This window comes from Papio anubis, chromosome X (assembly GCF_008728515.1).
Source record: "Papio anubis isolate 15944 chromosome X, Panubis1.0, whole genome shotgun sequence".
Taxonomy (NCBI): Eukaryota; Metazoa; Chordata; class Mammalia; order Primates; family Cercopithecidae; genus Papio; species Papio anubis.
Genome location: NC_044996.1, coordinates 120,837,153 through 120,860,419, shown reverse-complemented (window position 1 = coordinate 120,860,419; position 23,267 = coordinate 120,837,153). Strand labels below are relative to the sequence as shown.

At 44.6% G+C, this 23,267-nt stretch overlaps 1 protein-coding gene across 5 annotated transcripts in view; it reads right to left on the bottom strand.

Moving 5' to 3' along the window:
• Positions 1 to 1,022: 1,022 nt before the first annotated feature.
• The window catches only part of PCYT1B (phosphate cytidylyltransferase 1, choline, beta), a 114,425-nt gene continuing 92,180 nt past the window's right edge, over positions 1,023 to 23,267 (bottom strand). For 2 of the 5 annotated variants that reach the window (XM_003917515.4, XM_003917514.4), the window contains exons 6-8: positions 22,337 to 22,479; positions 18,101 to 18,289; positions 1,023 to 5,426 (exon numbers count right to left, since the gene is read on the bottom strand). In XM_003917515.4, coding sequence (XP_003917564.1) covers positions 5,214 to 5,426; positions 18,101 to 18,289; positions 22,337 to 22,479 — 545 coding nt within the window. In that variant the 3' untranslated portion in view covers positions 1,023 to 5,213. Of the gene's footprint in view, positions 5,427 to 9,955; positions 10,294 to 18,100; positions 18,290 to 22,336; positions 22,480 to 23,267 lie in introns of those variants that run through there. The other 3 variants (XM_009197351.4, XM_009197350.4, XM_009197352.4) reach the window with 3 other exon arrangements.

Sequence of the window (23,267 nt, the reverse complement as noted above, 5' to 3'; positions counted from 1 at the left end):
ACAACCTGTCAAGAATGCGTTTGATCTATGTGGCAAAACCAAATAATATGGTGTATGAATAATAGGTATTCCGTTTTTAAATTCATTCCCTTGCTAACCACCAGACTGGCTTTATTTATTCTGGACCCGAGGCTAATGTCAGAACTGTGGTCATCTCAAAAAGCTCAACCTCTCCAGATGGAGTTAATGGAATCTCCTTAATTTGGCAAGTGGAGGGCACCAGCACGGTTCTCAGAATATTGACATCTGCCTTTGCTGTTGACATTTGGGATCCAGATTTAGTGCTTCCACCCCCATCTATCTGCGTCTAGCTGATCAAAGAAGCTTTTTTTCCCCCAAAGATGGAAAAGTGGTTGAAATGGCCACTTCCCAAAGTTTAGGTACACTTGGGAAGCATTCTGTCAAGTTACAAGATAAGAAAAGCGGATGGAACTCAAGAGCCTTTTATCTTGATGCTAGAAGTGCGGAGGCTGAAGGCATGAAAGCAGCCACTAATGCCATCAGCTGTGGAGGCCCCAGGGGACTGGAAGACCACCTCTCCAGTGAGAGTTCAGTACTTTCTCATGGTCGTTCAGTGACAGCATCACAGCTGGGAGAAGCTTGGGGCGATGCAGGCTGCCTCATACATTCAGAGACCTTTACAGGCAAAGGAGACCTTAGAAATAATTTCCTTGAGGCCAAAGAAGTGAAAAGGTTAGGCCAAGGTCACAAAGTCAGTTGGTAGTGGAGCCTACAATTCAGGGTTCTGACTGGGTTCACCATGTGAGCTTCCCTCCACGTGGTGCTGTTCCTAACTAGCTTTCAAGTCAAACGTGGGGCCTTTGGCAACTCCAAGGCTTTCCCCTGCTCTGTACGCTACAGAGTCACATCCTTCTGAAGTGCTGGGGCCACAGCTGGGCAGAGCCAGCCAGTGGGCCAGGACAGCTGCTACGATGCCTGTATTTTTCCCCATTGAGCTAGAGTTCATAAATAGGAACACACAGCAGCACACTTTTAAGAAACATGACAGTGACACACCAAAGTGCAATTCTGCATCCCTTTATTTATAAACGAGTTGAGAATGGTGTGGTCCATTTGAGAGCCAGAATGGGATAGGAGCAGAGAGGGCAGGGGGCGCGCGGAGATGGGGGAGGCTGATTCCAGTAGTTCGCGTTGTTCAGCACCAGAGCAAATGCTTGGGCATAAAGTCGTGCTTTAACCCAGACGGGTCTTATCTTATATGTACAGCATAGTCTTAAGTATGTATGCTCTACTTATGGCTTTGTCCCTGGACTCATCGCAGTGACACAACAGAAGAAAACTAGAAAGAAGTCTAGAGAGGAGAAGTTGCAAATGCCTCATGAGCTATTTCTTTTTTAAAAATCTGATGGCCAAGACTAGTGCTGAATGGATGCCTAAGAAACAGGCACATCTCTGCTAGAGACGGGCTCATCTGCTTCAGCTGAGCCAGTGACACCGTCTCGCATCTCTCCCTGGGGTATGACTAGATGCTAAAATAAGTACTGAAGACGGAGAGAAAATAAATCCGTGCTCTTCCTGTCCTTCCCCCAGGGGGTGAAATCACAGTATCTAGTAGCCTAAGAGCAAAACTCAAATCCCTAAGCTGTGTCTTTTCCACTCAGACCAGGTTAGAAGCCAGGCCAATGTCTCGTGTCCTGCTCCTCTTGAGCCTGGCGTTCCTTTGCCTTGGTAAGGTCCCGATACACAGGGGCATGCTTGCCAGAAGCAAGTCATTCAGTGTGACTTATGGCACAGCAATTCCACCCTTGTTTCTTACCTGGTGGAGGGGTGACCAGTTCATTTTAGGGTCCCCATAAGCAGCTAATGTAGACGTGCTGAAATGAAGCAACCAGAGAGGCAGGGACCCCACATCCTGCGTGGGCATTTGCTAACCTTGGTTGTGCGTAAAAGGAACCCTTCCCTCTTCACCTGTCAGGGGGTGAGTTAACACTTGAAAGGGAGCGGAAAATCGGCCGGACGCGGTGGCTCACGCCCGTAATCCCAGCACTTTGGGAGGCCGAGGCGGGCAAATCACCTGAGGTCAGGAGTTTGAGACCAGCCTGGCCAACATGGTGAAAACCAGTCTCTACTAAACATACAAAATTAGCTGGGTGTCATGGCAGGCACCTGTAACGTGGCAGGTGCCTGTAATTCCAGCTACTTGGGAGGCTGAGGCAGAACCCCTTGAACCCGGGAGGTGGAGGTTGTAGTGAGCTGAGATTGCGCCATTGCACTCCAGCCTGAGCAACAAGAGCAAAACTCTGTCTCAAAAAAAAAAAAAGAAAGAAAAGAAAGAAGAAAGGAAGGAAGAGAGAGAGAGAGAGAAAGAAAGAAAGAAGAAAGAAAGAAAGAAAGAAAGAAAGAAAGAAAGAAAGAAAGAAAGAAAGAAAGAAAAGGAAGAAAGCCAGCAGAAAATCACTACCCTCCTGCTCCCCCACAGCTTCAGTCCCACTTTCTCCCCTCTTCATAAGCTGCCCTCTTCTGCAGTCCTAAGTTGCTATCCTCTAGCCCTCCTCAGTCTGAAGCTTCCTCACTAGGGCAAAAAGAATCTCTTTCCTTGCTTTGTGTCATTCCTGCTTACCCCTCCAAGCTTGGGGCATATTTCTCATTCCAGCCTTAACTCACTCTTGGCCATTACAGTTGACCAGCTGGCCTTAACAAAGTGCAACCTGGTCTCTGCCTGGGAGCAGGGAGGTGGTGTAGGGGTAGGGGCTGGGAGAGACTGAGAGATGGCCAAAAAGTATCAAAAGTTGGGTTGCAGAATCCTCCCCATTCCTTCTCAGTAGATTTGCAGCCTCAAGAGGGTGGGGTGGGGGGGCTCACCACAGGTTAGGAGGGTGAGATTTAGAACCCATTTATGTGTGGTTTAGGCTCATCCCTGGAACAAGCAATGGTTGTTTCCCATAATTGGCAGCAATGGTGACATTATGTGATGAGTCACGTAAGTGGCACCTGTCAGTATGGCGTGTAAGGCCTGCAAATGTATAGTCAGCCTGATACACTATTTGCTCCAGAGTGTAGGATTCAGGTAAAAGTGGATCTATCTGCCCTGGGCCATGGAGTAGGAGCACAAAAGGCCTTCCCAAGAGAGGCTCACTTATAAAGTGAGGTCCTGAAATGGTTTTATGAGAGCAGATTTTCTTTATCCTCCTTTCCTCCCTCCAGGAACTTCTTTCCTCCTTTTCCCTTGTTCCCACCACCTTCCCTTGCCTGGTTGGCCTCATCCTTGACTGGTACAAGTGCCAACTAACTCAAATGGTAGGCAGACTTGCATGGTTTGACCTGAGTGCGTGATGGAAGATGGAGACCAAATGGACACAATGGAAGAACGGGGCCCTTGTCCCTCTCAGAAGAGCAATATTCTGGGTGGCCCTTGACTGCAAAAAGAAGTTTTCTTCTTCACATGCCGTGTTCCTGCCAGCTCTCTGTCTCACATGAGTGCTTCCCAGAGTCCTGGAGAAGGAAAGTGCCAAGAACAAAGAGGTTCCAAGCCAGCTCAGCCTCATAGTTTTGCTTCCCAGTGGACAGCACTCATTTCCAGGTGAATAGGGAGGTAGTTCAACCCCAACACAAAGGGGAAACACATGCCGCCTTCCTTCATTGGTTGCCCCCTTGTCACCTAGAAGGCTGGTTCCCAAGGCCTCTGAAAAGGGGTATTTCTATCACAAGAGATTCCGGGCTCTGCCTACAAGTTGCTGGTTTGGGCCTCTATTCAGTCAGACCCCAGCTGTGTCTCTGACTTTACTGGCATACCCATACAACAACCCAAAGAGTTTGGTTCTAGACCTTAACTCTCCCTGCTCATTTCACACAGGTGACTAAGGAGCAGGAATTTCAGACAACTCAGCAGGAACACTTAGAGTCCTCATCCCACTTGGCAAACCTAGGGCCAGAGATAATGGTGATACTACCTAGACCACTCAGATGCTGAGATCATAACTGAGCCCACAGTTCTCTGTAAAAAGTCTTCCGAGTTCTTCTTCACCCAAAAATGTTATAGGAGGTCACAAGCACAACATACTAATTTCCTGGTTGGGATAAAACGTTTCCACAGGAATCTGGAATGAGCTTGACAAAGTGCCCAAGTCACAAGAGAACAGATGGTTCTTGAGACCAAGGATTTCAGAGGAGTATTACGGTGGAGCGCAGGAGTGGGGTCTATTATAAAATGCCACCACTATATACTCATATTGCACATGGGATACACCCGGGGATGGCATATTGGAGCATATATAGAACAGATACGTGCAGGTAGCACCCCCTATCGGTATACTATGTTTGATACCTCAAACTGTTACTTGAGGTCTATGAAACCGTTAACTGGTCAGAAATGGGAAAAGCCATTCCATAATAGCATCCTTTAAGGAGAAGCTTCAGGAGACATTTCTTGTCTGCTAAACCTGGAGCCAAAGCAAAGCAGCTCCTCTTTTTTTATATATTAGGAAGTTTTTCTTTGTTGCAGTTCCCACAGATTAAGGTAATTTCTGCAAAACAATGAAGTCAAACCAGTGATGAGAAAGTACAACCAGGAGCACATCAGGCCTTATGTGGAGTTCTTGACAAAACTGTCCTTTGAATAAAAAGTTAAGGTTCACACTAGATGACCTTTTATAACCGGCCTAAAGCAAGGCTTTGTCTATGAGCCACGTTCATGGAACTGGAAGGAGTTGATGCGTTCCAACATCAGGTCTCAGTGGCTGGACTGAGAAGGTTGGAATTTGTCTTTAACTCGACTATTTCAGAAGCACTTTGCCACCTCTATTGGAAACAATTTTATTCTGGCAGAGCTGGGGTGGTGGGAGGCAACGTGCAGGACCCTTATGGACGCAGAAGTAGCAGGTTGAGGGAACAGCCGCTTCCACAGGTGGTTTACTTGGTGGGGGTGGTGGAAGGACAAAAGCAGAAGTCACCCCATCAGTGCAAGTCTCTCTAGGGAACTCTGCATCCTTCCTTAGCAAGGTTAGAGTGATTCTAGATGACGCTAAGGTTTGTGTAGGTTGTCCGGCTGGAAATCTCTGCACCTCGCCCAACTCTTGAGCTGTATGGAGAGTGAGAGAGAACTGGTCCCAAGACCTTCCCTTAGCAGAGTTCAGGGTCTCTCTGCTGAGCCGCAGCTCCTGTGACTATTACCCTTCAGACATCACCCAGGCAACCCTGTGACCCTCGCCCTCCTCCCCATCCTGCGTGGTGCGGCTCTTGCCTGCCAGCAGCCTCTACTTCTCATCCTCATCCCCCTCACTCATGCTGCTGATGGAGGCCGAGGCTGCTTTGGGTGAGGAAGGGGGTGAGGTTTTGAGTGGAAGCCATGAGAAGGTGGGCGATGGGGAGCGGGAAGGGGACCGGCTCCGGGTTGGGCTGCTCACAGGGCTCTGCTTCGGGGACAAGGCCTGCAGCATCCGGCTGCTCCTCTCTTGGAACATCTGCTTCTAAAGAGAAATTGGAGAGAAGGCATCTGTTAACTTCGCCATCTGAGACAGCAGCAAAACAGAAAGGCAAGGCAGGCAGGGGAGCCACTACCCCAAAACTCCTGAGCCCACAAACCTACACTCGTACCACATCCCATGTTGTCCAAGACTATGTATAGTAAGGAACTGAGTGATATTCAGGGGCAGTGACAGAAGAGTACAGTGATCGCTGGTTCTTTTTTAATTGAGACAGAGTCTCGCTCTGTCACCCAGGCCGGAGTGCAGTGGCCTGATCTTGGCTCACTGCAACCTCAGCCTTCCAGGTTCAAGCAATTCTCCTGCCTCAGCCTCCCAAGTAGCTTGGAATACAGGCGCTTGCCACCATACCCGGCTAATTTTGTATTTTTAGTAGAAACGGGGTTTCACCATGTTGGTCAGGCTGGTCTTGAACTCCTGACCTCAGGTGATCCACCCACCTCGGCCTCCTAAAGTGCTGGGATTACAGGCATGAGCCACCGTGCCCGGCTACTGCTGGTTCTTAACACTCTTTCTTTCTTCCCTTCTTTTCTTCCATCCACAAAATTTAACTGAGTGTCTCTGATTAGCCAGGCAAGCAGCCATGATCTGCGGACTGGAGGGTGACAGAAAACAAAACCCCTGACCTCATACCTTCACAGATATGAGGAGGAATCACACAATAAACAAAATACGGTATGTCAGACGGATCTGTGGTCTGTGAGAAAAAGAGGGTGAGAGGATAGCAAGTGGGGCTGGGGGCAGGGCGGCTGCGATTGCAAAAAGGGTGCTCAGGGAAGGCCCCACTGAGAAAACGCTTCTTGAGCGAAGAACCTGGAAGAGATGAGGGGAGGGACCAGGTGAATGGAAATCAGAGGGCAGCGCACTCCAGACAGAGCACCCCAAGAAAGGAGCATGGAACGCACACCCAGGAAGCGCAGGCAGGGCACTGCAGTTGCCTCGAGGACTGATGGGTGGGGAGGAGCTGAGGGAGGGGAGGAGCTGAGGGAGGGGGTTAGGAAGAGGTTGCCAGAGAAGGCACAGAGGGCTATGCCACGGAGGGCCTTGGCAGCCATTGTGAGAACTCTGCCTTTCAGTCTGAAGGGACCCACGCAACAGGTCCCAGGAAAGGAGGAGGCCATCGTGGCAGTGTGGAGCCAGCTGGTGGGGAAGGGAGAGTGGGAGGCACTGCGGGAGATCAGGCCAGAGACATATCAGGCGGCAGTTTCACGTACAGTCTCTGAGAAGAGAAACCTCTGGAGAGTTCTGAGCAAAGGATTAACAATCTGCTGCTTGTTTTCAAAGGACCATTCCGACTGCTGTGTTAGGAACAGATGGCAGTGAGGCGGGGGCAGGAGCAGGGAGCCCAGTTATGAGCCCATTGCAATAAGAATCCAAGGCTAGGCATGGTGGCTTATGCCTGTAATCCCAGCAGTTTTGAAGGTCAAGTCGGGCAGATGATTTGAGGTCAGGAGTTTGAGACTAGCCTGGCCAACATGGTGAAACCCTGTCTCTACTAGAAATACAAAAAAATTAGCTGGGTATGGTGGTGGGCACCTGTAATCTCAGCTACTCGGGAGGCTGAGGCCGGAGAATCACTTGAACACAGAAGGCGGAGGTTGCAGTGAGCCGAGATGGCACCACTGCACTCCAGCCTGGGCAACAGAGTGAGACTCTGTCTCAAGAGGAAAAAAAAAAAAAAATTCCAAGATGGTGATGGAGCCTGGCCTGGCCCAGGATGACGGCAGTGTGGTGAAAAATGGCAGGATTCCTAGTATATTTTCCCCCATATTTTTACTGGGGTATAATAAACTCACCCTTTTTAGTGTACAGTTCTGTGAGGTTTTGTTTGTTTGTTTGTTTTTTGAGACGGTGTCTCACTCTGTCGCCCAGGCTGGAGTGCAGTGATGCAATCTCGGCTCACTGCAACCTCTGCCTCCCGGGTTCACGCCCTTCTCCTGCCTCAGCCTCCCGAGTAGCTGGGACTACAGGCGCCCGCCACCTCGCCCGGCTAATTTTTTGTATTTTTAGTAGAGACGGGGTTTCACCGTATTAGCCAGGATGGTCTCGATCTCCTGACCTCGTGATCCGCCCGCTTCAGCCTCCCAAAGTGCTGGGATTACAGGCATGAGCCACCGTGCCCGGCCAGTTCTGTGAGTTTTGACAAATGCATACAGTTGAGTGACCACCACTGCAATCAAGGCATAGGAGGGTCCCATCAGTTCCCAAATTCCCTTGTGACCCTTTGGAGTCTCCCCTCCCCCAGCCACTGGCAACAGATCTGTTTTTTGTCCCTACAGTTGTGCCTTTTCTAGAATGTCATCAAAATGGAATCCTACAGTATGTGGTCTGGCTATGTTTTCACAGTAGAGCCAACGGGACTCACTGACAGATGGGACATGGGGTGTGGGAGGAACGGGAATCAAGTGACTCCAGTCTCGGGCCCGAGAAATTGGAAAGCAGTGATGCCATTTCCCAGTTTGGGGAAGACTGTGGGGTGGGAGGAGATTTTGGTGGTTAAGATCAGTTTACCAGTTTGGGACCTCATGTGATGGTTGCTGGGTGCTTTCAGAATTGAGCCCTTCCCTGATGCTCCCACCGGGCCCCCAGTGCTGCCAGCCTACCGTGCCTGCTGCCTGCTGCTCAGCCCCCCAGACGCTGCATCCCACCAACTTCTGAGCATCCTGCCTGTGCTGCCTCGGGTCTTTCAATTGCTCACATTTGAGCCTTAGCCCCCAGCCACTCAGTTCAATCTTTTGATACGAAACTGGCCCTGAAAGCCAATTCTCCTATTTACCATCTTAGACTTGTCCCTTGGATTATTCATTTTACATACCATTACAGAGATCTTCTGGGGACCAGGTGCTACACAGGAGGAAGGGGAGGAAGAAGAGGGTAGAAGAGGTAGTCATGTCTAATGACCAGGAAGAGGTGGGTGGAGATGGAGAGTGGGTCCATGGGAGCTGGTAGAGGATGGCCTTTCCAAGCAGAGCACACTAAGTAAGGAGTACTAAGTCTAAGTTGCTTGGTGTGGTCAGAATCCCAAATGCCCATGTGGTGGTAATGATCTGGACCTAGAGCACCACAAGGAGACTGGATTTCCTACTCAAGAACCCCCAGAAAGATTTTAATCAAGGGCGGAGTCTGATTAGATCTGTGTTTTGGAAATACCTTTAGGTGTCAGCGTAAAAGCAAAGAAGGAAACCATAAAGGAAAAACATTGACATTTAACTACACAAAAATTTTTAATTTCTGTACCAAAAAAAAAAAAATAAGATAAAAGGCAAATGAAAAAATCGTGGAATTTTTTGCAACGTTTACCTACAAATGATAGATCTCGGTATATAGACAGAGCTTATAAATCAAAAAGAAGGTGAAAAGCTTAGTAGAAAATTGAGCATATGGCCTGTATAGGCAGGTCACAAGAGAAATTTGTAAATGAGCTAGAAAAACTGTTCATCATCACTAGTAGTCGAACAAATGCAAATGGCTGAAATGAGATACATTTTATATATCAGATTGCTAAAGTTTTAAAAATTTGTTACAGCTAGTGAGGGCTCAGGAAAAGGGCTACCCTCATGTTACTGCTGGTAAGAGGATAAAATAGCAATGCCTTTCTGAGGGGTAATTTGGCAATAGATGCAAAAATTTCTATTTTCTGAGGAGATAATCAGAGATGTAAGTAAATCTTTATTGTGTATAATGGATATTCAATGCAACGTGTAACACACAACACTGCAAATTCTCTAACTAGGTTAGAGAAACCTGTACAACTCCAAGATGATATAATAAGCAGATGAGGAGAATCAGATTCTTAAATAATATTTCATCATGTGAGAAAATGCTCATGAGCAACTGCAAAGCCAAAATGATTTTAGAACACTATGTTCTGCATGATCTCAAGTTTGTAGAAGGAATGTACGTATATGGAGATGGGAAACAGATGGGAGTGATAACCCAAAATGTTAACAGAGACTGCTCTGGATGATGAGACTGCGAGTGATTTTCAGCCCCTTCTTTACTTTCTAATAGTTATATAATGAATATATATTACTTTTATCATCATAAAAAAGCATCACAGTAGGAAGAAAGAACTCAGGTAACCCAAGCAAGGAGATTAGGCAGAAGGGCAGGTGTTACACTAATGACATTGGTAAGGAACTATTAACGCCACAGGCACATCACCAATAGCACTGCCTGCCCCCAACACTCATTTTTCCTTTCTAAACCCTAGCCCCTTACTTTTTAGAGTCCCAAGTTTCCTCTAGCAGATATAATAACATATGACGGCTGATTGCTCAGGTCTTTTCCAGATTTAAAATTCCACACGTCTGCTAATATACCAATTATTTACCTTCCATTAAGGCATTGATAATTCTGCCAAAAGACATCAAACCCCCCTCAAAGTCAAACAGAAAAAAAAGGTGCAGTACAACAGCACTCCCTTAGATTAAACCCATTTATGAGACAAAATCAAATGCCATAAGGATTGGGTGGCCTATTATTAGCAGCAACATTTAAAAACATTTTTGAACTTGTAGCAGGCACTTTAAAATATGTGTTTTTATTACTGTAATCTTTAAGTATATTTTCTGTGGCAGCCATTAGGCCTCCTGCTGTTAATGGATTGTCAGCATTTCCATTAGAAGTTCACTTTCTAAGAAATCTACGACTTGTCTACTGTAGTTTGAATCAAGCTCATAGCTGAGAATATTCTGCCTGAGGGGATGAAAGAACTTGAATCTTCAATGATAAACAACGGTGGCGCTCTTCATAAAATGCAATATCCATGCAAAATAACTCCCAGCCTCAATTTGCCAGCTCTCTGATCTGTTTCTGGTGCATTTTGAAGGGTGGTTCCCCTGCAAAGGAGCTGAATTCAATACAGTCAGGAGACAGTTTGTAATGAGCTTCCTGGGAAGAAAAGCACTTTACAAATATAACAAATAAGGAAGAGCATGCATGACATTTTCCAAGAGTAAAGGTATTTAAATTCAGTCTCTCGCTGTATTAAGAGGTTTCCATTTATAAAGTTTTCCCCCAAGAAAATAATCCCATTTATAGTCCTGTCCATATGAAAGTAATTTGCTATTTCTCTCCTACAAAGTTTTCCCTTTTAAGAAGTACTTAACATCAGTCAGGTGTGGTGCCTCATGCCTGTAAGCCCAGCACTTTAGGAGGCCGAGGCGGGCAGATCATGAGTTCAAGAGTTCGAGAGCAACCTGGCCAACATGGTGAAACCCTGTCTCTACTAAAAATACAAAAATTACCTGGGCGTGGTGGCGGGTGTCTGTAATCCTAGCTACTTGGGAGGCTGAGGCAGGAGGATCGCTTGAACCCAGGAGGTGGAGGTTGCAGTGAGGTGAGATCATGCCATTGCACTCCAGCCTGGGCGACAGAGCGAGACTCCGTCTCAAAAAACAAAAACAAACAAACAAAAAACCAGAAGCACTTAACATCTAGTGGGGCAATAAATGTCTTGACAAATGCCTTTAAAGGTTTCAGTATTTCAGATATATTCTGGTATATCTGCCAAAAAGAAATGAAAAAGTTCCTAGTACGATCTGGTTTGGTTTGGGCCTTGGGTAAGCAAGATGAAACTCAAGGAGAGAAAAGGGTCCATGCTTCAGTTCTGGCCAAATCAATAACAACAACTAACCCTTACACGGTGCCCGACATGGGTGCCAGGCACTGCTCTAAGGGCGTTGAAGTGTGAGCCAGGCTGGCTGTGGTGGCTCATGCCTATAATCCCAACACTTTGGGAGGCTGAGGTGGGAGGACCGCTTGAGTCCAGGAGTTTGAGATCAGCCTGGGCAACATAGTGAGACCCCCATCTCTACAAACAATTTTGAAAAACTTAGCTGGGCATGGTGGTATGCACCTGTAGTCCCAGGTACTCAGGTTGAGCGGGGAGAGGGTTTAGGTGGGAAGATCGCTTGAGCCTGGGAGTTCAAGGTTGCAGTGACCCATGATTGTACCACTACACTCTAGCCTGGGCAACAAAGCAAGACCCTGTCTCAAAAAATAACATTTAAAAAAATGAAGTATGAACCTATGTAATCCTTGCAACAGCCCTATGTGGCAGCTGTGTTTACTTTCCCCATTCACTGATGCTATGATTAAGTCCCAGAGAGGCAAATGAACTTGCCTTAAGCCACCTACTCAGAAAGTGACCCCTTGCTCATGACCACCTCTCTTGTAATTAGCCAGTTGCGTAGTAAGAAACTTTTCATGTTTATTCACATTTTACTTGTACCTTTGTTTAAGGATAAAAATTTTAGGCCGGGCTCAGTGGCTCATGCCTGTAATCCCAGCCCTTCGGGAGGCCGAGGTGGGTGGATCACTTGAGGTCAGGTCAGGAGTTTGAGACCAGCCTGGCCAACATGGTGAAACCCTATCTCTACTAAAAATACAAAAATTAATCAGGCATGTGGCGTATGCCTGTAGTCCCAGCTACTCGGGAGGCAGAGGCAGAAGAATCACTTGAACCCAGGAGGCGAAAGTTGCAGTGAGCCAAGATTGCACCATTGCAGTCCAGCCTGGGCGACAGAGCAAGACTCTGTCTTAAAAACAACAACAATAATCTTTTTTTAAAAAAAAAGACACAAATTTTAAAACTGTCAAAGTCTCAGGTGGGAAATCTAATTCAGATCCACAAACTGTATTTTGTAGCTCTTTTCTCAAAATCAAACATCTTAAAAATTAGCAATGCCTAAAATTAGGATGATTATTTAAAAAAACAAACAAACAGAAAATAACAAGTGTTGGTGAGGATGTGGAGAAATTAGAACCCTGTGCGTTGCTAGTGGAAATGTAAAACTGTGCGGCCACTATGGAAAACAGTAAGGCGGCTCCTCAAAAAAATTAAACATAGAATTACCATGCGGTCCAGCAATTCTATTTCTCAGTATATACCCAAAAGAATTGAAAGCAGAACTTGAACACCAGTGTTGACAACAACCCAAACGTCCATCAATGGAATAATGGATAACAAAGATGTGATGTACACATAAAATGGAATATCATTCAGCCTTCAAAAGAAAGAAAATTCTGATACATGCTACAACATAGATGAACCCTGAAGACATCATGTTAAGTGAATTACGCCAGCCACAGAAGGACAAATACTGTATGATTCCACTCATATGAGGTACATAGAGTGGTCAAATTTATAGAGGCAGAAAGTAGAAGGCTGGCTGCCAGGGGCTGGGGGCAGAAGGGGATAGGGAGTTCTTGTTTAATGGTTACAATTTTTGTTTGGGATGATGAAGAAGTTCTGGAGATGGATGGTGGTGATGGTTGCAGGACAATGTGAACGCAACCATTTAATCCCACTAAACTGTGCACTTAAAATGGTTAAAATGGGCCAGGCACAGTGGCTCACGCTTGTAATCCCAGCTCTTTGGGAGGTTGAGGCAGGTGGATCACCTAAGGTCAGGAGTTCAAGACTAGCCTGGCCAACATGGCAAAACCCCGTCTCTACTAAAAATAAAAATAGTAGCCAGGCATGGTGGTGGCACATGCCTGTAATTCCAGCTACTTGGGAGGCTGAGACAGGAGAATCAGTTGAACCTAGGAGGTGGACGTTGCAGTGAGCTGAGATCACGCCATTGCGCTCCAGCCTGGTAGACAAGAGCAAGGCTCAGTCTCAGGAAAAAAAAAAAAAAAAAAGAAAGAAAGAAAGAAAAAGGGAAAAAAAAAGGTTAAAATGGTACATTTTATGTTTATGAATATATTTGTCACAAATTTGTTCTTTGAGACAGAGTTTCACTCTTGTCCCCCAGGCTGGAGTGCAATGGTGCAATCTCGACTCATTGCAACCTCCGCCTCCCGGGTTCAAGCGATTCTCCTGCCTCAGCCTCCCAAGTAGCTGGGACTACAACTGTGTAGCACAATGCCTGGCTAATTTTTGTATTTTTAGTAAAGATGGGGTTTCACCATGTTGGCCAGACTGGTCTTGAACTCCTGACCTCAGGTGATCCACCTGCTTCAGCCTCCCAAAGTACTGGGATTACAGGTGTGAACTACTGTGCCCGGCCGCCAGCTGACTTCTTGACTGAAACTTCATGAAAGACTGAGTCAGAACCATCCATCTGGGCTGCTTCCTGATTCCTGACCCTCAGAGACTGTGAGATAATAAATGTTTGTCGTTTTAAGCCACCAAGTTTTGAGGTAATTTGTTGCCACCAAAAGGGAACTAATGTAGCCATAGACAGCACACTTTCTGCTTGCTGAGAAAGCCTAGAGGTAGCAGTAGAGGGCTGAGAGTGCCTATCATAAATCTATATGGCCTGGTCTCAAGTACAGTTCTGGCACCCGGCACTGTCACGGGCCTTAGGGGGATGTTGGTAGACCTCAGTTTCTCTACAGTTTCTCTACAGGAAAATGAAGCAAAAGGACTGCATCATGTGGACATTCCTGTGGTGAAGGATACAGACATGACCAGGAGAAAGAGGCTAGCCCCAGGCTCCACCCTAGTGCCTACCAACTCCTGTGAGACCATGGGAATGTTTCATAGTTTAATTTTTCAGGCCTTTGTCTATATCTATATATTTATCTATAAAATGGCTATAATACTACCTTCTTGTGTGGTTAAAATGGGTGAGGGGAGGCCAAAGTGGGTGAATCACTTGAGGTCAGGAGTTTGAGACCAGCCTGGCCAACATGGTGAAACCCCGTTTCTACTAAAAATACAAAAATTAGCCGGGCATGGTAGCACATGCCTGTAGTCCCAGCTACTTGGAAGGCTGAGGCAGGAGAATCACTTGAGCCTAGGAGGCAGAGGTTGCAGTGAACCGAGATCACGCCATTGCACTCCACCTGGGGTGACAGAGTGAGTGAGACTCCATCCCAAAAATAAATAAATAAAAACAAATGAATAAATAAAATGGGTAGAATAAATGTGCAAGGACATTGAAAAAAGAATTCAACCTGCTATACAACTTTCAGACAATAGCATCATCATCATCTTCTTCTTGTTTACTATGATCATCGTCATCATCACCACTTCCTACTCAGAGATAGCATGTAAGGGTTTCAATTTTAGATTGCCATCCTTAATGTCAAATATGAGGTCACTTGGGGAGACTTAAAGACTATGGCCAGGCATGGTGGCTCATGCCTGTAACCCCAGCGCCTTGGTAGGCCAAGGCAAGAGGGTCTCTTGAGCCCAGGAGTTCGAGGTTACGGTGAGTCATGATCACACCACTGCACTCCAGTCTGGGCAACAGAGTAAGACTGCATCTCTACAAAAAATTTAAAAATTAACTGGGCATGGTGGCACACACCTATAGTCCCAGCTATCTGGGAGGCTAAGGTGGGAGGATTGCTTGAGCCCAGGAGTTTGAGGTTACAGTGAGCCATGATCATGCCACTGCACTCCAGCCTGGGCAACAGAGTGAGACCCAGCTTAAAAAAAGACTATACCACAAGGAGCAAATTAAAATATTCCCTGGGGCCAGATGGGCTGCATAAATGTGTGAGTCAGGTTAGGGAAGGGGGAAGGAGCAGCGGTGCAAGGTGTGACTATGGCAAACAAGAGCTCATGCCTTCCCTAAAATAAATTTTAAAACATTGTTAAGGGCAAAGCACACTACGTCTGCGTACTGAATTTGATCCACCAAACACCAACTTGTAATAAAGTCCTGTACCTAGCACCATGAGCAAGAAAAGGCTAAGGCTATCTATCTATTTATCATCTATCTATCTGTCTACACACACACACACACACACACGCACACACACACACACACACGTATATGGGGTTGGGGATTTAGGTCTTACCATACAAATCCTTTGCAGATGCTGGAAGGTTCCGTGAATAGGTCTTCCTCATACATCCATTCATTCATACATTCATTTAACCCAGAAACATTTATGGAATATCCACTATAAATTACATACTATGCTGCATACCAGTCTCATTGCACCAGAATTTGTATCTTAAATCCTTCTATTTTGTGCCTTTCCAAGTTTGGGTTGTTTGCAACAGTACTGTATTTGCCGGTAATACAGATCCTCTATTTTAAGAAATGAGTTCCAGTCCCAAATTCACAAATAAAGAATTATAATAATAGCATATTCATGAAAAGCAAATTACTTATCTTGGCGTTTAACATCCTTGTAACTATTCCTGTATTTTTAATGTCAACAGAAAAAAAGCAATGTCTTAGTCTGGCTGATATGGTAAATTAATGGTAATAACAGTTTTGACACTAATAGCAAGTTTTAAAAAGAAAAACCTCCAGTCTCTAAACTGGGTTTCATTTCTTAAAAATCACCTTGGCTTGCTGTCATCAGACTCCCAAGAACAATTTCAGCTACTATTTCACCTTCACTGGGAGCCTGAAATGACTAAGGTCTATACACATATATACACATATATACAAACACATATATACACACATACATGTACACATATATTCACACAGAGATATACACACACATAGATATATACACACAGATATACACACAGATATACACACATATATACATACATATACACATATATACACATATATACAAACACATATATACACACATACATGTACACATATATTCACACACAGATATACACACAGATATACACACACAGATATACACACATATACACACATATATACACACATACACATATACATACACACACATACATATATACACATACATTTACATACATGTACCACACATATATACACACACATACACACACACACACACATATATATTTTTTGAGACAGAGTCTCGCTCTGTCACCCAGGCTGGAGTGCAGTGGCATGATCTGGGCTCACTGCAACCTCTGCCTCCTGGGCTCAAGCAACTCTCCTGCCTCAGCCTCCTGAGTAGCTGGGACTACAAGTATGCGCCACCACACCTGGCTAATTTTTTTTGTATTTTTAGTAGAGACCAGGTTTCACCATGTTGGCCAGGCTGGCCTCAAACTCCTGGCCTTAGGTGATCCGTCCGCCTCGGCCTCCCAAAGTGGGAAATTATATTTTTTCCTTGACTTTACTCACTCTAAGTGGAGAAAACATCCACCCCCTTGAGTTATTATACCAGCTCTTATCAGCAGAGACAGGTTTCTGAATCCCTGTAGACGAATGAACACCTACATGGTTTCATTAAAAACTTCTAGCTGCTTCTTCAGAGCCTGGAAATTAGTTGTGAAAATGTGAACTATTAAAATACGCACTAGATTAAATAGGAAATTTCAGACCATATGTCATAGACACCAGAGAACAGGGTCTGTACTTTGTCTGTTTTTATGTTCTTCTTTATGTATAGTGCCGTGCACAGACAAGAACATTAAGAAATGTACCAGGAATTAAATTATCTGAGCTGAAATTTTTAACAGGCCTCCGGAAAATGAAAAGGAGCCCAGCCCTTGGCTCTTCCACCTTTGCCAGCTCTTTCTAGGAGTGTTCGAAGGCTCATGCAATCCTTGTAAACCTTTCACCCCTCTCAGACTCAGCCGATAGGACACGGTTGGCCTATAACACCCACCTCTATAATCACTTAGAGGCCGCCAGGTATTAAGCAAAGCATCTCTCCCAACTTCCCAAACATTGTTCTTTTTCTATTACTAATTGAGTGTTTTACTTTTAGATAATCCTATAATGAATGAGCTCAAACAAGCAGAAGTAGCACTGACAGCCTGCCAATAAAATAATTAAGTCAAAGTGGATTTTGGTAGAGACTTCTCATGTTATAATAGGAAACCCAGGCTACTTAAAATCAGAGAAATCAAATGGAATTATGTCTTTTTGTTGTAGGAGGAAATTTCATTTTTAGTATCTCTTTCATACAACCCTCATCAACCCTTTAGTGTCTCTAAAGTAAACTTTTGGTATCTCTTTTACAGACCCCTCATCAACCCTCTTGACAATACTGGTATTTACGTGGGAAGGGCATGCACAATAGAAATACCAATAAAGTACCAGTGGAGGTTTCCAGAATTTTCTTTTCCCTTTCCATGGTTGTCATTCAGAGTCGTTCAGATTTTAGGCAAGGAGACCCTCTACATTTCCTCTCAGTTTTAAGATTCAGATCATGGCCCCAGTCACGAAAGACTGCTGTGCCTTATCCCAACACTTGCATGTCATGAAAAACCAGGGGAAAATCAGGGCACGATGGACACAGATGCAGGGCTAACTCCTACTTCTTCTCTCTCTCTCTTCCAACCAGTAAAAGAGGAGGGCTCCTGACAACAAAAACTGACTGACATAGTACATTTCTTTGGATTCTCCTCCCCAAAATGTAATTGCCAGTAGTTGATCCAAGAGCCCATCATTCATGTCTTGTAACACAAGCTCCATGCTGCCACTAGCCCACTTCATCTGTACTCCCAAACTTTCATCATCTCCAATGGGGAGACTGAGATGAGTGACAGCATCAACCCCTGAAGTAATAGACACTCAAAGATCACCAAATGGTTTCCAAGCTCTGGATAAGAACTAGAAACTGAGACCAGACCTGGCTTTGTGTGCTACTGGGTGCCATATTGACGAGTAAAGCAGAAACTCAGGAAGGAAGTGATATGGACTTGAAGTCGTTCAGGCTGATGCCTAAAGTAGAGGGCACGCAGTGGATCTGAGATAAGGGGCACCCTTGAGCGGCTCCATAAAAAGGAGGATAAACTCAAAACACTCATCATTGTGGGGTAAAGTGAAATAATTACATACCCATGCTCCATCAGGTCCAAACAGTTCTAGGAAGTTGCCAATGAATTCTCTTGACTTCTCTTCCCACTTTTGAATTAGATCATGGCTCTTTTCTTCCACTCTGTTCACAAATTCCTTTGATCTTTCCTCCACATTCTTGACTTTTTCCTTCATTTTGTCCACCTGGTTCTGGAAACGGTACCTCTTCTCCTGGTGAAAGTTTACAGGGAAAAAAAAAAAAAAACAGATTTATCCAAGAGGACATGAGAGAGATCAATCATTCACATTAAAGGTCACATTTTATTTCAATTTGTATTTGTTCCTAACCTGAAGAGTCACGATGTTGCCATTTCCCAAGGGCTAGGTTGATGGAAAGGCACATCTCTTGTAAGAAAAGTCATCTGCCATTAATCCATTTGGATATGTAAAGGGAAGTACAAGTGGTTTTAATATCGTCTTTCTTTTAAACGTCTCTGAGTTGGATTCACTTATATAAGAGAATAAAAAACACACAGCTGTCTTTTGTTGTGGGTAGATATTGGGCAAATAACCCCATTCAATTTGCTGGGACTTAGACAGAAGTATGAATTGTGTACACAATGACTATTCAGAAGCTGCCTGAGTTCTCTGTTTTACTGGGATATGGTTAAAACAATATTGCTTGAAATAAGTGGGCCATTGACTGGGCCTTAGAACCTATGTGTTATACTAAAATTTCCACTGTAATGATATTTTCCACTACGCTAATTTAACTGTATTGATTTCCTTGGTGGTGATGAAAGCTTTTGTACTGATAGTTTCTCTAGACTCAGATTTTGTTCTTCTCATAGTCTTTCTGCAGCAGTGTCTACTTATGTGCTTGGAAACCATCGTATGCTGGGCAAGTCACATGTCACCTCTAAACCTCAGTTTCCTCATCTGTAAATTGGGGATAATAATCATCCCTACCTTAGGGTTGCTGTGACAATGCATGCAAAGTACTTGGTGCAAAGGCCAGCATTTAGTAAATGCTCAGTGTGTGTTGGCTGTTTCATTAGTACTAAGTGGCAGAGGCATTTGTCTGTGTCACCTGATGAGAGCAGTATTAAAACCATGAAAATAACATGAGGCTCTTCCCCCATGAAATCATGATGTTTCTCCTAAAGGAGTAAGGCTTATCGTTTTTCTTTACTTTGTGGGACTGAAGTTCATTTTGTGTTTCAGAATTTTTTATTTATTTATTTATTTTTTTGAGATGGAGTCTCACTCTGTTGCCCAGGCTGGAGTGCAATGTCACAATCTCAACTCACTGCAACCACTGCCTCCCAGGTTCAAGCAATTCTCGTGCCTCAGCCTCCTGAGTAGCTGGAATAACAGGTACGCACCACCACACCCGGCTAATTTTTTGTATTTTTAGTAGGGACGGGGTTTCACCATGTTGGCCAGGTTGGTCTTGAACTCCTGACCTGAAGTGATCCACTCGCCTCAGCCTCCCAAAGTGCTGGGATTACAGGCATGAGCCACCGTGCCTGGCCTGTGTTTCAGAATTTTTTGAAACACCTGGAATATTGCAAAATTGGGTCAAGAGTCCTTGATTTCAACCTTCCAAACCTTCCTGCAGCCTCAGGGTAGGATGTGAGCTATGTGTGTTGCCACTGAGAGATATATATACACATATACATGCTATGGGAGGTGACTCTGTCTTCCATTACTTACCATGTGACCTTAGGTGAGTTGTTCGACCTCTCTGAGCCTCTGTTTCCTCATCTCTGCGTTGGGCATAGTCATCCTACCCACCCTTGTAGTCTCATCATGAGGATTAAATGATATAACCCAAGTAAAACACTTAGATGAGCATATGATGAGCTCTTGGCAAGTGTTAGCTGTTGGCTTTATATCACTCTTCTCCACAGTTCATTCTGCACTGGAAATAGTTACTATATATGGCTCTCAGGGCAGCACAGAATAGCTGAATGAGCACTGGGCTGGGAGTCATGAGACTGGGAAGTTGCTGCTGCCTCTACCTCTCCCTGACCTGAAGGACCATGGACAGGCTCCCTTTTTGGGCTCAGCATTCCTCATCTCTAAATTGAGGGACTTGGGCTGGGTGACTGACTGGCATCAGGTCCCTGTCACCTCTGAGGTTCCGTGATTTGTCTACACGCCCATGCAACACATTAGATTTCATCTCTGAACTGCAGCCAGGTTTGTCGTCACAGGAAGACAGCGAGTGCATCCGAACTGCCTGCACGGTTCCTTGAGCTAAGTGGCTTATCTAAACGCCGTTTAAAGAGAGTGAGCAATAACTTTTGGAAACGGCTTGACATGCTTGGATGGTTGACCGAATTCAATTTGAAAGAACAGACAGTTTAATTTATTGAAATAACCAGGGCTTTATTCTCTATCAGATACTAAATAATCACTTTGACTGAATTATGTTCAGCCACTTGTTCTGGTGCCACTCAAACCCGACATTTTCCAACATTTCCTGACGTTTTGTTGCCCAGCTTATATGAAGTCACAGAGCCTAGACTCTCAACACTCCCTGCCTTGTGAGGACAATTCATGATCACCAATTCACAATTAATGAGCCCCTCCTATTTTGAAGGTACCAATGATCAATCGTGTGAGCCATGGGATAATTATAGCTGCATGTAATTTTAAGTATCTTGCTTTGAAGATGAATCATCCTTTGAAAATGCAGCGTCTATTTTTGGGGGGTTAGAATTCTGTATGTATGGAGGGTTCTTATTTTAATCAAAGATATCGGCACCTCAGAGCCCAGGCGAATACGTTGTTCAGAATCACTAACATCATCTCCAGCAACTGGGCTGCGCTCTTTGCTTTTTAACAGCTTGTTTTGCTTGTTTTAAAGATTATTTATTATTATTATTATTATTATTATTATTATATAAAAATGACATCCTGAGGGAATCTAAGTCACTGTTAATGTTCTTTGTCTACTATAAAGACACATGCACATGTATGCTTGTTGCAGCACTATTCACAATAGCAAAGACTTGGAACCAACCCAAATGCCCATCATCAACGATAGACTGCATAAAGAAAATGTGGCACATATACACCATGGAATACTATGCATCCATAAAAAAGGATGAGTTCATGTCCTTTGCAGGGACATGGATGAAGCTGGAAACCATCATTCTCAGCAAACTAACACAGGAACAGAAAACCAAACACCACATGTTCTCACTCACAAGTGGGAGCTGAACAATGAGAACACATGGACACAGGGAGGGGAACATCACACAGCAGGGCCTGTCAGGGGGTGGGGGGCTAGGGGAGGGATAGCATTAGGAGAAATACCTAATGCAGATGATGGGTTGATGGGTGCAGCAAACTACCATGGCACATGTATACCTATGTAACAAACCTGCATGTTCTGCACATATACGCCAGAACTTAAATATTGTTTTAACAGTTGCTCTATTATTAAACTCACAGCAGCCCTGTGGGAACAATATGGTAGAACTACAAAAGGAAGCCAAAGACTTTAAGCTTTATTTAAGCAGCTGTAATTTCTTTGGACAATGAAAAATGGCCATTAAGGTTTCTAATGAGCATCTGTAAGGCCTTAATCAAATGAAAATTTTAAAACGTTAGAATAAAAAAGTTTCTCTGAGTTTAGCTTTTCATTGCCTCTGCCCTCCTCCCTTTCCTTTCAGCAGAAGATAACTCTTACTTTTACAAGGGGCAGATCTCCCAGAAATCCTTCAATCAAGTCTAAAAGCTCTAAAGAGAGAGTTTGGGGTAAGGAGAGGGAAGCAAGGAAGCACCTTTATAAAATGTGAAGCTCACTACCCGTGTCCTTTGGTTAATTTATGTTACCCCTGTGGACACTGGTTTTGTCACCTGTAAAATGGGGATAATAATACATCATGGGTTATTGTGTGGGTTAAATGAGAAAATAAATACAAAGCATTAAGGACACTGCACAGGCATGGTGGCAAATAAATGCCTGTAATCCTAGCTACTCAGGAGGCTGAGGCAGAAGGATCACTTGAGCCCAGGAGTTCAAGACCAGTCTGGACAATGTAGTGAGACCCTGTCTCAAAAAAAAAAAACCAAGTTAAATCAAACTTAAAATATTATACATAGTGAGACCGCATCTCTACCAAAAAAAAAAAAAAAAAAAAAGAGAGAGAGAGAGAGAACACAGAACACTGCAAAGCACTTAGTAAGTGCTCAACAAACAGCAGCAGTGGTGGTGGTGGTGTGGCATGGTTTTCTTCAGACGGTTTGAGGTGGCATGCTTACATTTATAAAGCTGACATTCAGTTCCTTGGCTGTATACCCTCTCTGGAGGTTACGTCGGGCATAAACATCATAGTCACGAACAATTCTGGTAATGATGTCCGATGTTGAGATGCCTTCTGTTCTCTGTGTTGGAACGAACATCCCTGTTCAAGCATAAAAGAGTGGATAGAGGAAAAATTAAGATCACCTCAGTTGACCCATCTCCTTTAATGGTCCCCCTTTACAGGACAAAGTTGGAGCTCCTGGGTATGCCAATGAAGACTTTATCTCTGGTCCCAAGTGACTCTTCCAGCCTCAGTTCCGTGGAATTCCTCCCTACCTTAAATGCTACATGTTCATCATCCCAGACCTGTTTCCAGGATGTACCATCTACTTGTCTGGCCCCTGCTGTTTAGCCATGCTGAGCCTTTCATTTCTGCCCTGGACACCCCTTCCCTGCTCATATTAACTGCAAAACTCTTCCTCATCCTGCAAAGTCCAGCTTCAAGATTATGCCTCTGGGAAGTCTTTTCTGACATCACCAGGCAGAATCCACAACATTCAGAACCTAACTTATATTTCATTAACAAAAATATTGGGCCAGGCATGGTGGCTCATGCCTATAATCCCAGTACTTTGGAAGGCCAAGGCAGGCAGACCATTTGAGTCCAGGAGTTCAAGACTAGCCTGGGCAACGTGGCAAAACCCTGTCTTTACAAAAAATACAAAAGTTAGCTGGGTGTGGTGGTGCACGCCTGTGGTCCCAGCTACTTGGGAGACTGAAGTGAGAGGATCACTTGAGTCCAAGGTCAAGGCTGCTGTGAGCAGTGACTGCGCCACTGCACTCTAGCCTGACTCCATCTCAAAACATAATTTAAATATTTGTCTCCACGTAGAAAATGCACATTTTTAAAGCACTGATAGTGCCTTAATTGTCTTTGCACCCCCAGCA